This window comes from Anarhichas minor, unplaced genomic scaffold (genome assembly GCF_050575085.1).
Source record: "Anarhichas minor isolate MPS153535 unplaced genomic scaffold, ASM5057508v1 ptg000041l, whole genome shotgun sequence".
NCBI lineage: Eukaryota > Metazoa > Chordata > Actinopteri > Perciformes > Anarhichadidae > Anarhichas > Anarhichas minor.
In genome coordinates, this window is record NW_027466487.1 from 770,165 (window position 1) to 789,228 (window position 19,064).

At 41.1% G+C, this 19,064-nt stretch overlaps 1 protein-coding gene across 6 annotated transcripts; it reads left to right on the top strand.

Annotated features, from left to right (window-relative positions):
• Positions 1-8,159, top strand: tcea3 (transcription elongation factor A (SII), 3). Of its 6 annotated transcripts, none has more exons than XM_076108959.1 (19): positions 4-222; positions 974-1,036; positions 1,195-1,300; positions 1,428-1,518; positions 3,714-3,815; positions 3,906-3,974; positions 4,068-4,202; positions 4,317-4,385; positions 4,828-4,887; positions 5,054-5,125; positions 5,254-5,322; positions 5,433-5,495; positions 5,576-5,650; positions 6,361-6,521; positions 6,699-6,754; positions 6,896-7,051; positions 7,176-7,322; positions 7,622-7,693; positions 7,783-8,159. In XM_076108959.1, exons 1-19 carry the CDS (start codon positions 154-156, stop codon positions 7,789-7,791), a joined length of 1,644 nt encoding a protein of 547 aa, XP_075965074.1. In that variant the 5' UTR covers positions 4-153; the 3' UTR covers positions 7,792-8,159. The 6 variants fall into 6 exon arrangements, with proteins under 6 accessions (XP_075965076.1, XP_075965074.1, XP_075965075.1 ...); XM_076108960.1 differs by having other exon boundaries at positions 4,320-4,385; XM_076108957.1 differs by having other exon boundaries at positions 4,068-4,385.
• The last annotated feature ends 10,905 nt before the right edge of the window (positions 8,160-19,064 follow it).

Consider the following 19,064-nt stretch of genomic DNA (forward strand, 5'->3'; position numbering starts at 1 on the left):
CTGCAGGACACGCCTCTGGACTGAATGGAGCCTGCGCTGTGCGTAAAGTCCGACCTGCAGCGGATCCACACTTGTTTTGAGCTAATTTCACGGTTTTTAATAAGCAGATCTAATCGACATCGTTGACTCGTTGTTAGTCGAGTAAATGCAGCGATGACGCAAGAGGAAGATCTCATTCGGATTGCTAAAAAACTGGACAAGATGGTGTCTCGAAATAACACGGTGAGTCCTTATTTTGACACCCACAGGTGGCGCGTTGTCCTGCCACCTCGTGCTGTGCAGAAGGCCCGTAAGGTCTCTTCTGAAAACGGTTTCCTCCAGATTTACGTTGGCGATGAGTCTGAATCGGTGTATTCGCCAAAGTGTGCACATTTGTAATATGAGCCCCGGCTGTAACAAATGTTCAACAGGTGTTTGCATGCATTTCAGGACGTTTCGGTGTGCAGCGCTATATGAGCCAAGTTTTACCTACTTGTCGACAACTCTTTGCAAACTTTCTGCTCGTTGTCGTTTCGAACAGTGACTCATGCAACAGAAAGTAAACAACGCGGCCTGTGGGCAAGGTCGTGTGTGTGTGTGTGTGTGTGTGTGTGTGTGTGTGTGTGTGTGTGGTGTTAGGCGGGGTGTGGGTGTTGTGACTGACTGGCAAACACCAGAGCAACAGTTGTTTCATGGCGCTCTTTTATTAAGAGTAGCAACTGTAAACGACAGTATAGCAGTCAATAAACACTGTTAACATTCCTAGAATAAAGCAAACAGTAACAGAAATGCTTAGTGCATGATGGGATATATTTGAATTGATGGAATCAATATGCGTTTGTCTAAAAAACGGTTACTGTTTACTTATCAGTTTGTGTGTTTTTTTAAAATTAATGTTTACATTTGCATGCGAGCCCATCTGCATTTTACATTGTCATATTTCTAGATTTATAGTTTAAAATGAAGTTAGATGTTGACTGCTGTTTGTGTGCAGGAAGGCGCCATGGACCTGCTGAGGGAACTGAAAAGTTTCAATGTGACTCTCAAACTTCTCCAGGTAGGCTCCAGTATATATGTCCGGTCTACATTAGAGCACAGTTTTACTTTTGCTTTTCGACTGTTAGTTTGACTGTCATTAACATTACAAATGCGGTAACTGCATGTTTATTAAGGCTCACAATGTATACTTAAGTGTGTGTGTGTGTTTTGTTTAAGGAAACAAGAATCGGCATGTCTGTGAACGGTATCAGGAAGCACTCGGCAGACGAGGAAGTTATTTTTTTGGCAAAGTTCCTCATTAAAGACTGGAAAAGACTTCTGGGTACTTGAATTTGATACATGATTTATTGAGCAGTTAGATAGTTGTTTTTTGCAATAAATACATCAATGCACTGAATGCTTTACTAATATGATATCCCCCCCCTCCCACACACACACATACACCGCAGACTCCGAGAAAGCAGCTGAAATGAATAACGGTTTGGACTCCAGCAACACAGCAGTGTCTCCAAACAGCTCCCCCTCTGAGACACAGAGCAGGTCAGTACTGTCACAGCTGCTGCACAGAAACGCCACAGCTAACATGATATTCAACACAGAAGCAGAGGCGATATCAAATAAATGTGTTCAATAAAATGTTGAGAATCTTAACTGACGTGGAATCATGATGGAAGTGCAGATGCTCGGTGAAATGGTGAGATGTTTGTCATGCACTGCGCTGGACCTACAGTATTTGTTCTTGTTTATGTATTACCACACAGTAATAGTGAACAACTACTGCGTGTGTATACAAATACCTTGAAAGCAGCTTCACCCAAGCAGCTCTGTCAAAAAGCACTCAAGAAATGAACAGCTGATAGAAAGTGTCGGGAGTTACACTGTAGCAGCCGACACTTGTTTGTTTTGCTTTGCCAAGGAGGCTGTTGAATCACTCTATTTTCCCAGAACAGTTTTCTACCCACTGACAGCTGTAAGTGGATTCACGTCATCCAAGTGTTCAAAGACAATATGCAGCACCAAGGACAGTGCTTTATGATCATAATTCAAAAGAATCCAAATAAAGCGATAAAAGAAGGCGCATTTCATGTCATATTTTCTAGTAACGCACCATTAAAATGTTTCCATCTGTTCAGTTGAGGACCTTAGAAATGCTTAAAGTGTGGGCACACATGATGATGCACGCTCCTGTTACTGAGGCTGTAATTTGGTTATACGTCACGGTTGTCATGTTTGCAAGTGCAAATATAGGACATTTCTAAAGGGGCTATGGAAGTTGTGATGTCTTCCTATTTGTTTTTTCATGACATTTTCATCTGAATCACTGAATTCTCTTCTAATGTCCCATTCGGACTGGATTCATTCCTCCGGGGAAGGTAGGGTGGATGTCAATATTACCAGTGCTGTTCACTGGTCCTGTAATTTAAGTCTTTTCTGTAGTGGTGTGTGTGCATTTAAAAATGTATTTCTGAGTTTTTACACAGAGCTGTGTTTACTGTTAGTTTCATCAGCTCAGCGCACAGTCTGACAACTGAAGAAGTAGAATAAGATCACCTGTCAAGATCAGTCAACTCATACAATGAAGGACAAAGTAAAGACACTGCTAGCTCATCAAAGGGCATGTTGGTTTATTTTTCATCCTTGTCCAAATGGGGCCTAAGTTACATTACAACAACAAAGCTGACGTAAATGAAACTGGTAAATGTGTGCGGGCTCTTGAACAGAGGTAAAGATGATACTTCCTTTGTTTCTGTTAGTCACAGAAGACTTGATGTCAAACCGAAACACGACTCGGATCCTGACAAGAAACACCCCGACAAAAGCGGAAAAGAAAAACATAATGACGAACACAAAGAGAGACACACAGATGACCCCAGTGATGAAAAGCACCTGGAGGAGCCCCAAAATGAGAAACATCCCCAAGAAATCGGAAAAGAGAAGCATTTAGAAGAACCCAAAAAACAAGGACACGGAGAAGATACTCTACTGGTAATGGATAACAAGAAACAGAAGAATGTACAGGATCTGCAGAGTGAGCGATACAAGCCAGAACCAAAGAAAGAAAGGTCGTTAGGAGAACCAAAGAAGAGACGCATGGAAGAAGTCAGAAAGGAGAAACAGCCTAAAGAGCCCAAGAGGCACATCTACGCAGATGACATGAAGAAGAAGAAGAAACGCAAAGAAGAAAACAGACACAAGAGGCCGATAAGCTCACCACAATGGGAGAGACCTCTGAGGGAACCCCAGAGAGAGAAACGTGCTGTTCACAAACCACTATTTGAAAGGTGAGAGGGAGGTGGCTCAAAAACTGATTATTACACACCCAAAACATGCCAGCAGCGCTTCAGATTGAATTATTTATTTCAGGAGGGGAGTGATGGACGGCAGTCTTCTTTATCCCACCCGGTTCCCCTCTCCCCCTCGACCTGCTCGGCCTCCTCTCCTGATCAAACGCCCCTCTGTGGACCTGAAAAAGGACAGGTCAGGGCACTCGCATCGCCCGAGCTGAAGAGCATGATGGACTGAAACATTACTGCATGACTTAACCATTTCTGAGTCACTCGTATGCACTGGCAGTATGCCTCCAGTTTCAAACCCAGACTCATGGCCTAACAGGTTACCTGCTGTGCTTGGTGCATGCTGTAATGGGTCAGGTATGTCTTTATTAAACAGATTCTGCATTTAGCTTGAGCAGCATTGGGGACTCTCTGATCTGTGCTCTTGTGGCATTTGTTCAGGAAGGACAGTAAAGACTCTTCCTCCCGACATCCTCGTCCTGATGCTCCTGAACCCGCCTCTCTGCCGACTAAGCGACCTTCACTGGAAGTAAAGAAAGAGAGGTCAGGCGTGCTTTGGTGCATGTTTGAGTGACTTTAGTGCAGACAGAATTTCTGTAGAAACTCAAAACAAATATTGATTTTTCACATCAGGAAAGTTCCACCGGACCCAAATGCTCCAATTGCTCCTCTTCCTCTTCACCTTCATCCTCCTCCACCCAGGTCAGGGTCTGCATACCCACTGCATTGCCTGACATTAATAACTGCTGCATTATGAAGCGACTCAGGTCAGCTCAAAGGTGTTTTCTCATTTAGAAAAGAGCCTCCTGACCCAAACGCTCCTCTTCCTCCACTTCCTCTTCACCTTCACCCCCCACCTCCTCCCCCCTTGAAGCGTCCCTCACTGGACGGGAAAAAGGAGATGTCTGGATCAGATGAGTTCTCATTATGGTCCGCATGTAGTCAGCGCCTTGGACGCGTCTGGAATGATTATTTTGGAAAAAATAACTTGATTTCATTCGGAGCTTTCTTCTCTGCATTGAATCCTTGTGTTGTTTGTCACAGCAGGAAGGAGTTGTCAGACTCTCAACCTCCCCCACAGAAGAAGACGTCAGATCCCATAAAGAGAGACAGGTCTGGGATCTGGAAATGATTCTGTCTCTCATTCATCCTTGAAATATTACTGTATCTGTAGGATCAGTAACCTCAGACTGCAATCTCTGTTTCTCGCTAATTTTAGACAAAATATAGACTCGATAAATGACTTTTTATGAGCTTTGAATCAGCGATGAAGCTTTTTCTTTGTAAGTGGCTGCAGAAGAAATATTGAACGATAATACTTAAGACTGTTTTAGATTCAGATAAGTCTTGAATTTGAAGTTTATTGAACAGTTTTGTGAGATTAACAGAATTTCAAAGGAAAAACTTTGTCAGATATTGCTTAAATATCCTGATATATTAGGAAACCATTCAAATCTTTACTTCAAGCTGGTGTACAGTAAGTCACTGTAAAAAGAGCAACATGTCTAGATGGAGATATTTTGTTGGCTCAAAGACTGTTTGTTTCTTTTTGCAGGAAAGACTCATCGGATGGCAAAGTACCTAAAAAACACTCAGACGAAGCCAAGAGTGAAAGGTTGGCCAGTCATTGGTGTGAAAGGGCTTGTTAAGCTGTGAAACATGCTGGTTGTCTGTTCTTCAAATGGCTCTAATTGGTTTTTAGTACATTAGGCGCTTACCCTTTTATACTTGTACTGTGTGTGGATTTGTTTGAGAATCAAACAAATGTTTCCTTTTGTCAGGAAAGATTCATCAGACTCTAAACTGCCGCTTCTGAAAAAGCCCAGTTTGGATGTCAAAAAAGAAAAACACAGGTGTGCAGGAGCAGGAAAATACATTCCACTGTACATTGCATTTGAATCCACGGCAGTTCATGTCCGACATAATCCCAAGTGTGTATTTTATTGGTGTCAGTGTCTTAACTCTTTCTCTTTTGTTACAGGAAGGATTCCTGCGACTCCAAGGCTGGCCAGCCTGTGAAACGTCAACCAACTGACTCCAAACCTGACAGGTAGGACTGGTACGCACCCCTTTAAATCTCACTCGTACTTGGAAATGAAATTGAAATAAACATTGCCAATAAAACCAGATTTACTGAAACTGTCTCATTATTTACTGTAGACGAGAATCCACTGATTCAAAGACAAGCAGCTCGCCACCAGCGAAGAAGCTAACAGTTGAAAGGTGAAATTATTTTCATTAAAGTTTTGCAGGTTTGTTTCAATGGAAACCATAAAAATGACGTTACTGACTTTATGTCATAGAAGAGAGTCTCAAGGCTCGAAGACGTCTCAGCCTGGACCTCCACAGAGGAAGCCCTCTACCGACAGCATAGACAGGTATTACAATACGATTCTTTTTGTTCTAATGTATGCTGATGATACTCTTGATTATTTTATATTCAATCTAGCCTTTTCTTAAGTTTGCATGTAATATAAGACTGATGCCAATGAACTTGGTGTTGCTGTTTGCAGAGAAATATCACATCACTCTGCAGTTTCCCTTCAGCTTATTTTGGCATCTTTCAGTCTGTTTTTTTTGGTTTTACATTCCATGAATTTACTGTTTGGTTCGTTCTCAAGACTCTCACCAGCCTTGTTTTCCAGCAGCAGATTGATGTTTTTGGTGAGAATATAGGTGGCCAAAAGCACAAAACTAAATCAATGCTGCTGGTATGCCTGATGGATGTGTAAATTGGCAATCGTCTGCTAACACGTCAGCCATGTCAACTTTGTGAGGTGTTGATATGCCGATGTGTTCCGCTCTCCCCAAATGGACAAAAAATAGCTGCTTGAACAGCGATGAATGGGATTCAGTTGACATGTGGAAAAGGCCTCAGTTTTGTCTTATACATCTATTAAGTAAGATTTAATGTCAAAAATGGTCCTGAGAAGGTTAAAAAAATGTTTAAAAACCCACTAGCTCAAACCCCAGGCCCAGTTTGGAAACGGTAACTTCTCTCCAAATCAGTCAAATCAGGTCAGAAGCACCAGGTGTGAGGCTTCACACACTCTGCTCTGTTGTGCTTTGATGTGTCCTTTTTCTGCAGGAAGAGCAAAGCCGATGCCCCTAAATCTCCCACCACGCCGACCAGCCCCATGTCACCCAGCTTCAATTCTGCCGGGGGTCCACTGCCTCCTCACCTCGCTACCGGAGACTCCGTCAGAGACAAGTGCATCGACTTGCTGGCAGCTGCCCTGCGCACAGACAGTGAGGCTAAGAATACACTTCTTAACTGAGAGCACTTACTACTGCAGCTGATGCGCTCTAAATATATGGACAATGTAGTAACACGTATACAAATTGTGGACCTTAGCAGCAACACACACAAATGTCACTGTAGTGTGCAGATTGACCTGATTTTTTTTTTTTTCCTGGTCTTCACAGACGACTACAAGAATTTTACAACAAACTGTGACAGCATGGCTGCAGAGATTGAAGATCATATCCTTCAATGTAGCTAATTATTTCACATTGTGGTTGGTTTGACTAATATGTTCATTCAGTGATCACCCCAATGAAAAGTATTGCCTTTTACATTTGATTATTACTACGATCAGATCTACCTTGACTGCACGGTCGCACATATCTACCAGGAGACCAAGGTCACAGATATGAAATATAAAAACAGAGTCCGCAGCCGCATCAGCAACCTGAAGGACCTGAAGAACCCTGGGCTTCGCAGAAACGTCCTTGCAGGAAACATTGACTTGAGCCGCATCGCCAGCATGTCTGCTGAGGTACAGAACCCTGCAGCTGCACACTAAACCAATTATGAACTTCTTTCCTGATGCCCAGATTTACTTTTATGCCACTCTTCTACGTCCCTCTGCTCCATTTAGTCACATTTTTGTGTTTATGTAGGAGATGGCCAGCGATGAGCTGAAACAGCTGAGGAATGTTCTCACCCAAGAGGCCATAAGGGAGCACCAAATGGCCAAAACTGGTGGCACAAGCACCGACCTGCTGCAGTGCGAGAAGTGCAGGAAGAGCAACTGCACTTACAACCAGGTAAACACACGCAGTACATGAACACGCAGAAACGCACAATCTCAAACCTACTGGTGCTTTTTCACATGCACCCCTTTCTGTGTTTTATAGTTAACATTTGTATCTTGGACAGGTGTGTTTGTGTTTGTGTGTGAATTTTATTCAACTTGGGGTTGTTGTGGAGTTTCAGCAAAGCAAAATTAATTAATTTTTATTCAGTCTTGTCAGTATTGTTTGAGCCCTTCTTTGCATGTGTGTAATATTTACAGCTACAAAACCTCCTGTGTGTGTGTGTGTGTGTGTGTGTGTGTGTGTTTTAGGTGCAGACACGCAGTGCTGATGAGCCAATGACCACATTCGTTCTGTGCAATGAGTGTGGTAACCGCTGGAAGGTATGTTTTTCCCTGGCCTTTGTTTCAATAACTCATATCTTTTGTTTGTGTAATTTAAAAAATACTTCTGTTATTTTTCTAAATTTCAGTTCTGCTGATGCCTTCCAGATGAAACCACATCATTTTTCCTGAGCATTTCAAACTGCATTGTTTTCTATAATGGGGGGGGGAGGTTATAAAGTATTGCAGCTAGTGGTTTTAACAGATAATGGTGTTCTAATAATTTTTACTTGACATTTTGAGATTCGTAAGCATGTGCTAATAATCCGGGTTTGTGTTATGTGGAATTGAAGACTGAGCATGAACATCAGTTTGATGAATGTTAACAATAATGATCATGGTGCTGTCATGATTGAAACATTATCCAGTTAATATGCTACATCATATTGCAGCTGTTTAAATGCATAAATCATCCGTATGATGGCTTTTTAAACTCGCGTTTAATAAAACAAAAAATTGAGAATCATTCTTACTCAGTGTCACTTCCTGCATCGTCATCTATGTCTTGTGACAGACAGAATGTTCAGTTTACTTTTAAGTATGGTTTAGATGCATATTTCTTATTATTTTATTTTATTTGCGCATGATAAGGTTTTCCTATATTTCTTTAAATTCTTATCAGTATCTAGTTTTTTTAAAATGATTTTAATAAACTCTACGGGACAGACTAAACTGAAGAAATAAATAAAAACTATGCATTGCATCTACAGTTTGCTATATCTACAATGTTTTAAGAGAGATAGAAATTGACATTTTGATTAATATGAAAATAAATAATCCGTAATTCATGGCACAGATGAATATTCATTCAAAGAAACATGTTTTTAATGAAAATAGTGCAACTGTAGTTGGAAGTTTTTCTGTTGCACAACTGGAAACATACAGTAGATGGCAACAATTCATCACAACTCAAAACACAGGCAGCATCAGTTCCCACAGTTGAATCTTCCTCTCTTCAGGTTACCGACCACAAATGCATCAGATGCTTGCTTGTTAGTGACAGTCCAGCTGGCTCGTAAAGCCAGAGGGAAGTGCTGCTGAAGACTAACGTGACAATATTAAAGCCATTCAACAAAACAAACCTTTTTCCTGAACATTACTGAATGTCCTATACTTATGAGGAATATGATTGTGTATTGAGCAACGTGCAAACCATACTCTATCAGATCTGTGTTCCTGAAGAGATTGGACTGCATGCAGTACATTCGGTATATAAATATAAAATTTGATGGTAATGTGAGAAATATGGTCTGGAGAAAAGGAAAAGCTTCCCGGCCGCCCTCTGGCTGAGTATCCACCATCTGGTTTCCTGTCAGATGAAACCACATTCATTTACTTTTTCTGCATCATTTCCACCATTATAAGTCCTCTGTTGATGTGCATGCAGAAGTCAGGAAGCATCAACGCTGGCTGTTATTCTACCCTGGTGCATTGGTGTTAAAATCACCATCCCTCTTTCATCCTGCAATCTAAAAGCAAGCAGACGAATGTCTTCTGAAATTCAACCCAACAGCTACACATAAAGAGGAGTTAACAATAATTTCCTTTCATTCACTTGGACTTCACCTTGGAAAACAAAAAACACAAGCAAGTAAGACATTTCTAATTTGTTAATGGGTTTCTGTAACATAATTCCCCATGTTGTACATTTAGTTGCAGCTGCTCTACTCTGTGACCTCCGTGTCCCCAACAGTTGGTGGGAAGAGTTGTGAGAAAATAAAAGCTGTTGAGGCAGCAACACTCTTCATACTATACCCCAAATGAACAACGCTCTCAAATAATGGAAACAATTCATGCCATTTTTTAATAGTTTATAAGATCACTGCAAATTTGATAAAAGTAAATAGATTTGGATCAAATATTTTCCACGTTTTCATGTTTTTATTATTAGCCTTAGCCGTATAAGCTTTTCCAACAGTGAATACCCAACACGACATGTGTCTGCTTTTATGCCGATGTTGCACGTTGTAGCTTGGGGGCAATCAATCTGATGGGATTGCTGCATCAGAGATGACGTTTAGAAGACCGTAACCTTTAATTTACAACCAGTTATAGAACAAAAAACATGTCATATCATGTGCATCACATGTGCATAATTGTGAGACCTGCATAAAAAACGGACTCCAGATAAAAATCCACGTATGCAGATGGACTCTCGGCAAAATGTTGGCTTTGAAATTGAAGATGAAGTTTGACTCGATCATGAATCAAAAGAATTATTGTGATGATTGTGTTATTATAAGGTTTAATCATTATGAGATTTTCCAGTGAAATGTTCAGATGCTTCAGAAATGTAGCGTTTTCATGCACTGCATTCAGACTGAGACGTTGATATTTTGGTCTCTTTTTTCTTACATATATACGGCACGTCGAGTAAATCAAAGGCACTGTGATGTAAACTCACTATAGATGTTGCAGTCAATCCATCACTGACAGCCACATACGTACAGGTTTCAACCAATCACATAACTCCATCTTCTTCAAAACAACCAGACCTCAGGAGTTACACTCACTGTCAGTCAGGATTCATTTACTTCACTACACGGCAGAACATTTGGACATACTTTAATCTCTGTCAGATGAAAACAGACATTGCTGGAATTTTTCAACATTAACACTGCGCTCAGTTGTGTGTTAAAGGTATACGTTAATTGTGGTCTGATTTGTCTTGAAAAGTCTAAACTTGAAGTCTGTGCGAGACACAGACTCTTTAAATATATATTCATAACTCTTGTAATCATGTGGCTTATACAGCTCATAGTGTTGGTCTTCCTAAAAGCGTATTGCTTTGTTGACTTGTAGAAGTCTTGTCTGAAATGTTTCTCTGCAGTGTTATGAGTCTGTAACCTCTCAGCCTCCTGTTGTGGCTGCATGCAGCCGCTCTATAAATGGAAATAAATGAGTCTTGGTAGGCATGCAGTTTCCCTGACGTAACATAATCAGTCAGGCGATTAAAAGCACAAAACAATTCAACTATAAATGGGATTTGAACAGTATAAAGTTGTGGTTGGACATATTTTCTGAAACTCTTTTAAGAACAATGGTGTCTTTAGTAGATCATTTATATTTATGTAATGTTTCTTAAAGAAAGAAAAGTAAAATCAATCAAACCCACGTTTTTGCAATTTGATAAGATGCCGTGAGGCTGCACTTCGGGTTAGCTATGCTTTGACCCAAATGCTAACATCAACATGCTAACTTAACAGCAATGACAATTCGAAGATGCCGATGTAGAGCAGGTATAATGTTTACCATTTTAGTTTAGTGTGTTAGCTATTGTTAATCACGATCAAACACAAAGTGTAAATGAGAATTCCGACCCAACATCCCTTCAGTCGTGCTCCTAGCGTGCCTAAAGCAACAAAAGGCTCAAAGTTGCGGTGCAAACATTACTGAACACCAGTATGACATCCGTCCTAACAGCTCAGCATGAGTATTTCTCTGTGAGCTCAAACGAACCAATACGGCCATTATTACTCTGTAAATGACAATTGGCCCTAAATTGGCCCGGACACATGTTTTATGAAGTATATAAGCGCTCCCTGTGTCATCTTTAAACAATGTCTGGTTATGGTTTGTGCCTGTGTGTGCAACCTTGGACGCACAGTAAAGATCAGTGAGACAAGCAGCATCGACTTTGAGCAAAGTCTGCTGCATCTTTGGAAAAAGACTTTCTTTCAGCTCGTGAAAATGACTGAATATCAAGTGGTCACAAGGCAAAGGCCACGAGTTTGAGCCCCGTAATCTTAGTTGTGATTTTTTGTTCTGCCTCTGTAATGTATCTTAAAAGCACTAGTGTCATGTCGACCTGCTGCAAGGAATTGTTGTATCCCCGTGAAACTTTTCAATTTAGAACGTCTGCAGCCTCCAAACTTTGTTCACCCTTGCCTCCCACCCACTGTCTCGTCCTCTTAAAAGCTTGTGACGCTTCAAAAAATACCTTCCGAGAATACCATCACTGCATTTGTCGGACTGCCTTATTCAAATAGCAAGCTAACACATTTGAATGTTAGCATTGCTTCACTCGCAATCTCAGCTTTGCTCTTATAATAACTAAAACAAAATCTGCTCTTGTCTTTGTTCAAACTCAAGTGGAATATATTTCACCAGTTTCTAAATCAGTTTTTTTTATTGTAGCAGCAGAAGTTGGATAATTTCAAATATTTGAATGCTTAATGTTTTGAGACCTCTTCAATAACTTTGTGAGTGGGCGTAAAATGTTAAATGTTCCCCTTTACTGCTGTGTCTTATGAAAGTGTCGCGATTGAGGCTTTTTTAATGGCGAAGAAAATGCACTGAGGAAGAGAGGGAGTGGATGATCAATAACTCCGACTGCCTCCCTCTCAGTCTCCTTCCTTTTGCTCTCAAAAAAGCAAATACCATTTTACCACTTAGCTCAAGAGTGGTGGGATGAAATGCATTTGAAGTCGAGAGCATGTCAGACTGAGGAGGAATAGCACCGTCCTGGATAAACACCTGTCTCTTTGATTTAGAATGTATTCATTTAGGGGATGCAAAGTCCCCAAACCAAGCAATTTCCTTCTGATCTGCTGTATAGAGGGTAAATGATACTGTAGAGGGAAAAACTTAAGTGGCTATTAGCCAGGACCTTTGGCTGCTCCTACATCTGTTGAGAACTGACTTTTGAATGTGGTATGATGCCTGCTTGTTTGATATATCCTCACACTCATCTTGACTAGAAATGAAAAGTTGCATGGAGGCATGAAGATGTCTGACATTTTAAAACGAGCTTTGATGACCTGCAACTTTTCAGATGTTTGGAAAAAGTTATGTTTTTCGAGGAAAAGGGAGCCATGGGAATGGCGTACAAATAGTACCAGATATATTATGCATGGTTGCGCACAGTGGTCTGCTAGAGAGCATTTGAGGGCAAGCTGTGGGACTCCATTTGGCTTCTGCATGGTTGTTTCTGGACTGAGTTGGCTTTTTGTTTCAGGGCTGCCTTACGTGATAGGGTGCTAAAGACTCGCTTCTAAATACTGCCAAACAGTTAATAATGCCATCATCTAATGCAGCAGACATTCTGCTTTATGTCGGTGGTTCTCAACACTGAACCAGCATCCGTGAGTGAGTGTTTACCTCTGCGTCTGTCCGTGGCTAATCTCGCATTCTGCTGCAGCAAATGGAATTATGTTTTGGGTGGCCAGTTATAGCTGGACTCAAGGACCTCTGGTGGTTGCTGTGACTCACTTTCTCAACACACCTTTATTACCTGTTTGATACTGCCACTGACTGCCTGCTGACTCCTCACTCACTAATCGTAACCGGCCCCTGAAATAAGACATCTTTTCAGTTTACAATTCACTTTAGTTATCTGTCTTCTTTCTCTATGACTGTGTGAGAAGGATTTGGGGAAAACTCATTTCCACCCCCATCAAAAAGATCCGACCCGTCAAGCACGCTGTCTGTAGCCGTGCCAGATGGAAATGAACAAACTGCAGAGCTTTAAGTTAATACAGAGATATCTGAAGCCTTAAAACAAAGAGACCATGAGCTACTGTCTGAAATGAACACATCAAGAAGTAAAGCATTCTCCAGACTGCTTTAAAACATTTAACTTACCAAGAAATGAATAAACTCAATGAAATGACTGGTGTTACAGGATGCTTTAAGCTGGACAACACAGTCTGGCCAAGACCTCCTTTCCGTGTGCAGCTTATTGTTTACAGTCCGATTAGCAACTTGAGATGTGAGACTGGATTGTTTCAGAAGTAGCCAGTTTACAAGCTAATTCTAAATCAATAAAAGACTAAATCATTGTCAGACGATAGCCGAGATTGCATTTCGGCCAGTGCGTTTTCGCCTCTTCTACTCTCCACAGAGACTGTTTACGTGCGTTCAACCAAAGACTGCTCGAACGTGATAAGTCACCAGTACTCAGACTACAAACTTAAATCAAAACGCTTCCAATACCAAAATCCTGTCCTGGTGCTTACAGATTCTACATGTGAATGCAGTCCGGCAGCTTTGGACGCTGTTGTCTCAGTTTTTCACCCTCTCAAGGCTCTAGAAGGTAATCATTTCCGGCAGATGATGAGAGCGGAGCAAAATTTCCATGAGAATATCTTCAGCCTCATTACACATGATAATGGTGTTGATAAGGACTATGAAATGGAGATGACATTTTGGGCATTATTCACGGGCATTTGCATATTGCATACAAAGGTTGTTTTTATTTGTTGGTCTGATTTTAAGTTTTGAATCAAACTCTTGGAAGAAGAGCAGTGATACAACCTATTTACAGCTCCATCCCTACCATCAAATGATGCATCTCGGCTGTATTGAGCCAACAAAGCTGTGATCCGTTTGGCGGTCCATTCCCAGTGGGGCCTGGGAAGGCACAGTTACTCACTGTCCTATGTTATTGTAGGGACCAGCAGGGGAACCACAGTCAGGGTGAGTAGAGACAACTGCAATGTTCATCCTCACCTTTGTTTTCTTGGCTAACTAGTCTCACTGCAGTGTGATTTCTGGCTAACAGCAATCTCTCAAAGAGGATCTAATGAGGGCTTTGGTTTGCAGCCGGCCTTCTCCCATTGAACGCTTTGCCTCCAACATTAGTGGTTGAAGGAAAACAGGAAGCTTAGATTGCAATTAGCCGCTCTGTTGCCCGCTTTTATGTCTCGCTTCAGAGTCCCACATTCAACAATTTACTTCACTGCGTTGCTACAGTGGTGGCCTTCTTAATATGGATATAGTGCACATGTATTTACAGATAATAATGTACTGCTGCTGTGTTCTGCAATGCAGAAAGTATTAAATTATTTTTGCAAATGCAACACATTGTGCTGTTGACGTGGTTGAAATAAAATAAACCTTTTTGTTTGTTTCTTTATCTCGTCACTGTTTGATTCTGCAACAATCCACGATCATCATCGAAGTTTCATCTTATCATCTAGCGCCAGGGAAAGTTCTGTCAATCCTGTCAATCCTGTCAATCAAGAATTTCATCCAGCTATATGTCACTCCATCCTGGGAATCGCTTCCCACATCAGACCATTCATTCAAATCGGATACAGCCGCCTGCTTTGCGGAGCCTGAAGGCCCCTTCAGTCATAATGCAACAGGCACTCTGATTGAGAGACAGATGAGTCCAGAACCAGAAGGATTCGTCACAAAGTGATCTTAAAAAGTGTTTGACTTATCGAAGTGGGCTAATGCTCGGAGACAGACTGTGGCTGTGGCCAAACCTGTGTAACACTACCTGCTAGTGCGTGGGCATTGAGCCAAGTGATGCACCGTCAAGTTATCGCCTGGTCGGTCTTAAGAGAGAGACGTTGTCAATGCTGAATGATGCAATGCCCTCTAGACGGCCACAACTGTCAGTGTCCATCAGAAGCTTGAAAGCTATCATGCAGTGACAATGATAAACAAAGAGGAACTCAAGTTAACCGTGAAAGCCCGAATGGCATTTACTTTCAATGAGAAATCTGAAAATAGATTAATTTGCAATGTGCGGGCTTCAAACTCCACTCGTCCTGTTTTCTTCTCCTTGATCACTGATCTCCTGATTTTTCGACCTCCCCTTTAAGCACCCTGCTGACTGGTTAAGGTCACTGACTCCACTTCAGCTCATTAGCTGTGTTTCTGTCGGAGCGACTCCGTTTCAGATCTGCGCTCCTCTTTTTTTTTTTTTTTACATCTGGGAACAGTGTGAACACACACATAGAGGAGCTGCTGTCAGCTGTAACACCCTGTCAGGTCACCTTCCTGTCATTATCAACACTACAGGGGATCTACACCATCTTTTTTCTTCTTTTTGTTGTTCATTGAATCGTCTGAAACTTTTTAGAAACTTTTTTTTTTTACAAATTTTAGACTACTAGAATTGTAGTGATTTTGGAAATGTCAATTTATGTTTGTCATAATTTCCCCTCGAGACACCAATGTTAAAATAACATCTTCTTTCAGTTCGGTGTTTTTTAGTATCTATTTCAACACTACAGAATTTGGTCCCACTTTCTAATACGGCATCCTTCATAGTGTCTTCATTTTAGGAAATATGCTTATTTGCTTTCCAGCCGATTGTTAGATGAGAATATGGATACCGCTTTCATGTCTGTTTGCTAAACATGCGACCAGACATATGCAAATATTGCAGTTAATAATGGTTTTTAATGTGTGATAGATTAGTAGCAATTTATAGGAACAATGTTGAATTTGCCAGGTTGTAAAACATCTCTTTGTGCTTGTGTTTATCATCACCATAGCGTTACCGCGATGTATCAAGAGAACGAGATACAGCGTTCATTCCTATGAACGTTGCCCAGTGGTGCATGAAGCAAAAATTGCTCTACTGCCGGTTATAATATTACCTGGATGTTCTGCACTTCTCTGGCATCCGTGGGCGCCTATAAAGCAAGTGCACTAGCGTTTCCTTTACGCATCTGCATGATACTCTGCACCTCAGTTTTTGCCACTGAAGACATTAAATAGCCTTTAACTCAACTAAAATGTATTAACAGATGAGCTGGAGAGCAGCCCAGTGGTCGTTACTGTAACACAAATCAGCATCTATCCACTCACACGTTAGCTTCTCCTCGTCATTAACCAAATCAGCCTCGCTCACTGTTGTCACTTTACTACCTTGTTTTGAAAGCATAGTGTTGTCCTGGGCTACAGACTTTTATTTCTTTTCATTATTTGGTTGAGAAGGCTCTCAAGGTGGGGTCCAGCTAAATTGCAGTTTCCCCACATACTTATAATGCGATGTCCTTGCTGTATTGTAAACATGTCAGTATGTGTCACTGTCCTGTAAGTGTCCGTGAGGGCAGCAGACCTCCCAGAGGATGGCAAAAGGCAGAACTGAAGGAAAGGGTCTCTTCTGCTCTTTCAGGGAGAATTCAATTGGAGATTAGGCAGCTGTTTCCTTGACGACCACATTTTACCCAACTTAGATTTTTTTTTGTCATCACTGATCACAGCGGTCCGCTGTCTCACACCTTGTGTTACCTCTTTTCCAGATGGTACAAATGCACTTTTCTCTCATTAAACATCTGCTCTCAGACTCGTCTCTCATTGCTGTTTCTCACCTCTTTGTACGTTTTTTTGTTCTTTTTCATCCTGTAAGTCATTCAATCCATCGTTCAGTCGAGTCAGTTGAACCACTCAATGTTTTTTCCTTTGCTGCCTTCATCTCCACGTTTCACTCTCCTCTCAATTCAGTATAGCTCTTGGATTGGTGGTCGTCACATTGATGTTGGCAGTAAATAACCTCCATGAGAATCCTCAGCAGACCTGTAGACACTGACTTCAGCTTGTATCGTACAGATTCCTGTAAATACACAAAGGTTTTAAACGTTGTTGCACTTGCAGCAGAGTTTTATATTTATCTTTTTAACACAAAAGTCAAATTAATTTTCATTCTTTTTGCAGGTTTCACGGGGAACACTGATAATGGTCATGTGTATAATAGATGTGATCTGTGCCTCTTTGCAGTGTTACATAAGACATAATAGTTTGAGGGCTGTTTCAGGTGCATAGTACCTGAAACCAGTTCTGTTAACATCAAACGAATACTTGAATCCTAACAATCGTCCTAAAGTACTGTTTGTGCTTCAGTCACTTTCCACCTCCTCATGTGCAAAAGGTCACGACCGTATTTTTTCATTTCACATCGACATTCCTATTTTTTATAGAAACTTTATTTAAATCAACACAACAAGCAGCTTGACTGTGGATATTGGCTTGCTGCATCACCACTCGGCTCTGCTCTGCAACGCAATTCTTCCCCCAGTATTGTTATAATTTATAAGTTGGCAGTTAACGGGCAGCGTACAGCACACAGTATGACGTATGTACGTTTCAAGGACAGAAGCTCTGCCATCACGCATAACCCCCAGTGCATGATGTTCGATGACTAACTGCTCTTTCAGAGGAGGAGCTGCCTTAGACTTTGACGTGAAAAAGAACCTTTAAAAAAGAAATCTTTGGACAATAGATGTCCATACAGAGGGCTGTCTCTGCCTCGTCTATGCTTAGTTTTGATGCCTTCACTCAGTCATCATTACATGGCAGCATTGAAACGGAAACAATGAATCAGGCAAACGCCCTACATCAGCCTCCCTCCATCAGCCTCCCTCCATCTAGGGGCATTCTGCTTTCGTCTACAGAACTCTGTGTTTATTCAATGACTGACACATAGTTTGGTACAGTTACACACATGTTCAATCCGTGCAGGCCGTCTCTGTCTTGTCGTATCTAAATTGTGCCGGCTGCCTCCTCCATACAGAAATGAGAAAACAAATCAAGTCCTAGACCCATGCAGACAAATCACTGTTGCATAGCTAATTGCATAACTGAAACTGCTGATCCTCTGCTTGCAATTGTGGAATGCTGCTGTGAAAGAAAAAAAACAAACGGATGAAAACAACATATTGAGAGGGGGACTGCGAGATTTTCATTTAGCAGCTATAGCTTCTGAGTGTAAATATCTGTCAATCACATGCTATCATGCCGGAGGAGGTCTAATGTTTAAAATATAAGCGCTGCAATCAGGGAGAACTTTGCACAGTTTACACAAGGAGGGATTTATTACATTGCCAATGGTGTTAAGAAAGACAGCAACATTAAATGGAGTTGGCAAGCATCAGTAACTTTGCAATCAGAGGCACTTGCGTGAGTATTGTTTGAAGTGATAAACTATGAGTGTGACTAATTAATTTCCTTTCAACCATTCAACCAACTCTGAATAAATTCTATATTTGAAAGATATCATTTTCAATTTATTCCACGAGGTGTTGTGGTTATGAAGAAAAAGATCACAAAGTCCAGTAAGAAGCCCAAAGCTCTCTGAGGATGCTGCAGCACTACACAAATAACAATATTCCAATTTCCTCTAAGTGATTGCCCACTTGTGCCGACACGTCAGTAGTTTACAGACTCATAAAATCCTAAGTACCTAATTTTTGCATATGGCAATTTAAAATGTTACACTCTCTATCCAACCCTTTCACTGTCCAATTACAACCACGGAAACGTTAGAGGAAGAAAAAGACAAGATCCCAACAGAAATGTGTGGATTTTAGGAGACTGTATGAAAATGATTGCGGTGGCGAGGAGAGCTAAATCATACTTGTTTTTGTTCAAATAAAACACACAATCCTGACTAACTCATTTGCAAAATGTTATGAAGGAAACATAATGCCAACTGGATTAGATATCAACATAATGACAACATTTTGTTAACAAACGTGTGTGAAAAGTCTTTGCTGTACGTCTCCTTTGCCGTTTCTATTTTTACAAATACTTTTTTATTGAGCCAAAAAAACATTCAGCCACCAAATGAGTGAAACGGGCCCAGGTAGCGGCGCTCTTGGTGCTTTATGGACTTGAGCAATATTTTCGCAAC

Bases quoted from the DNA above. Each gene is read 5' to 3' on its own strand.
- tcea3 (XM_076108957.1), top strand. From the start codon at position 154: ATGACGCAAGAGGAAGATCTCATTCGGATTGCTAAAAAACTGGACAAG. The intron at 1,301-1,427 runs GTACTTGAATTT...CATACACCGCAG, and splicing joins AGACTGGAAAAGACTTCTGG to ACTCCGAGAAAGCAGCTGAA. The intron at 6,755-6,895 runs CATATCCTTCAA...TGCACGGTCGCA, and splicing joins TGGCTGCAGAGATTGAAGAT to CATATCTACCAGGAGACCAA.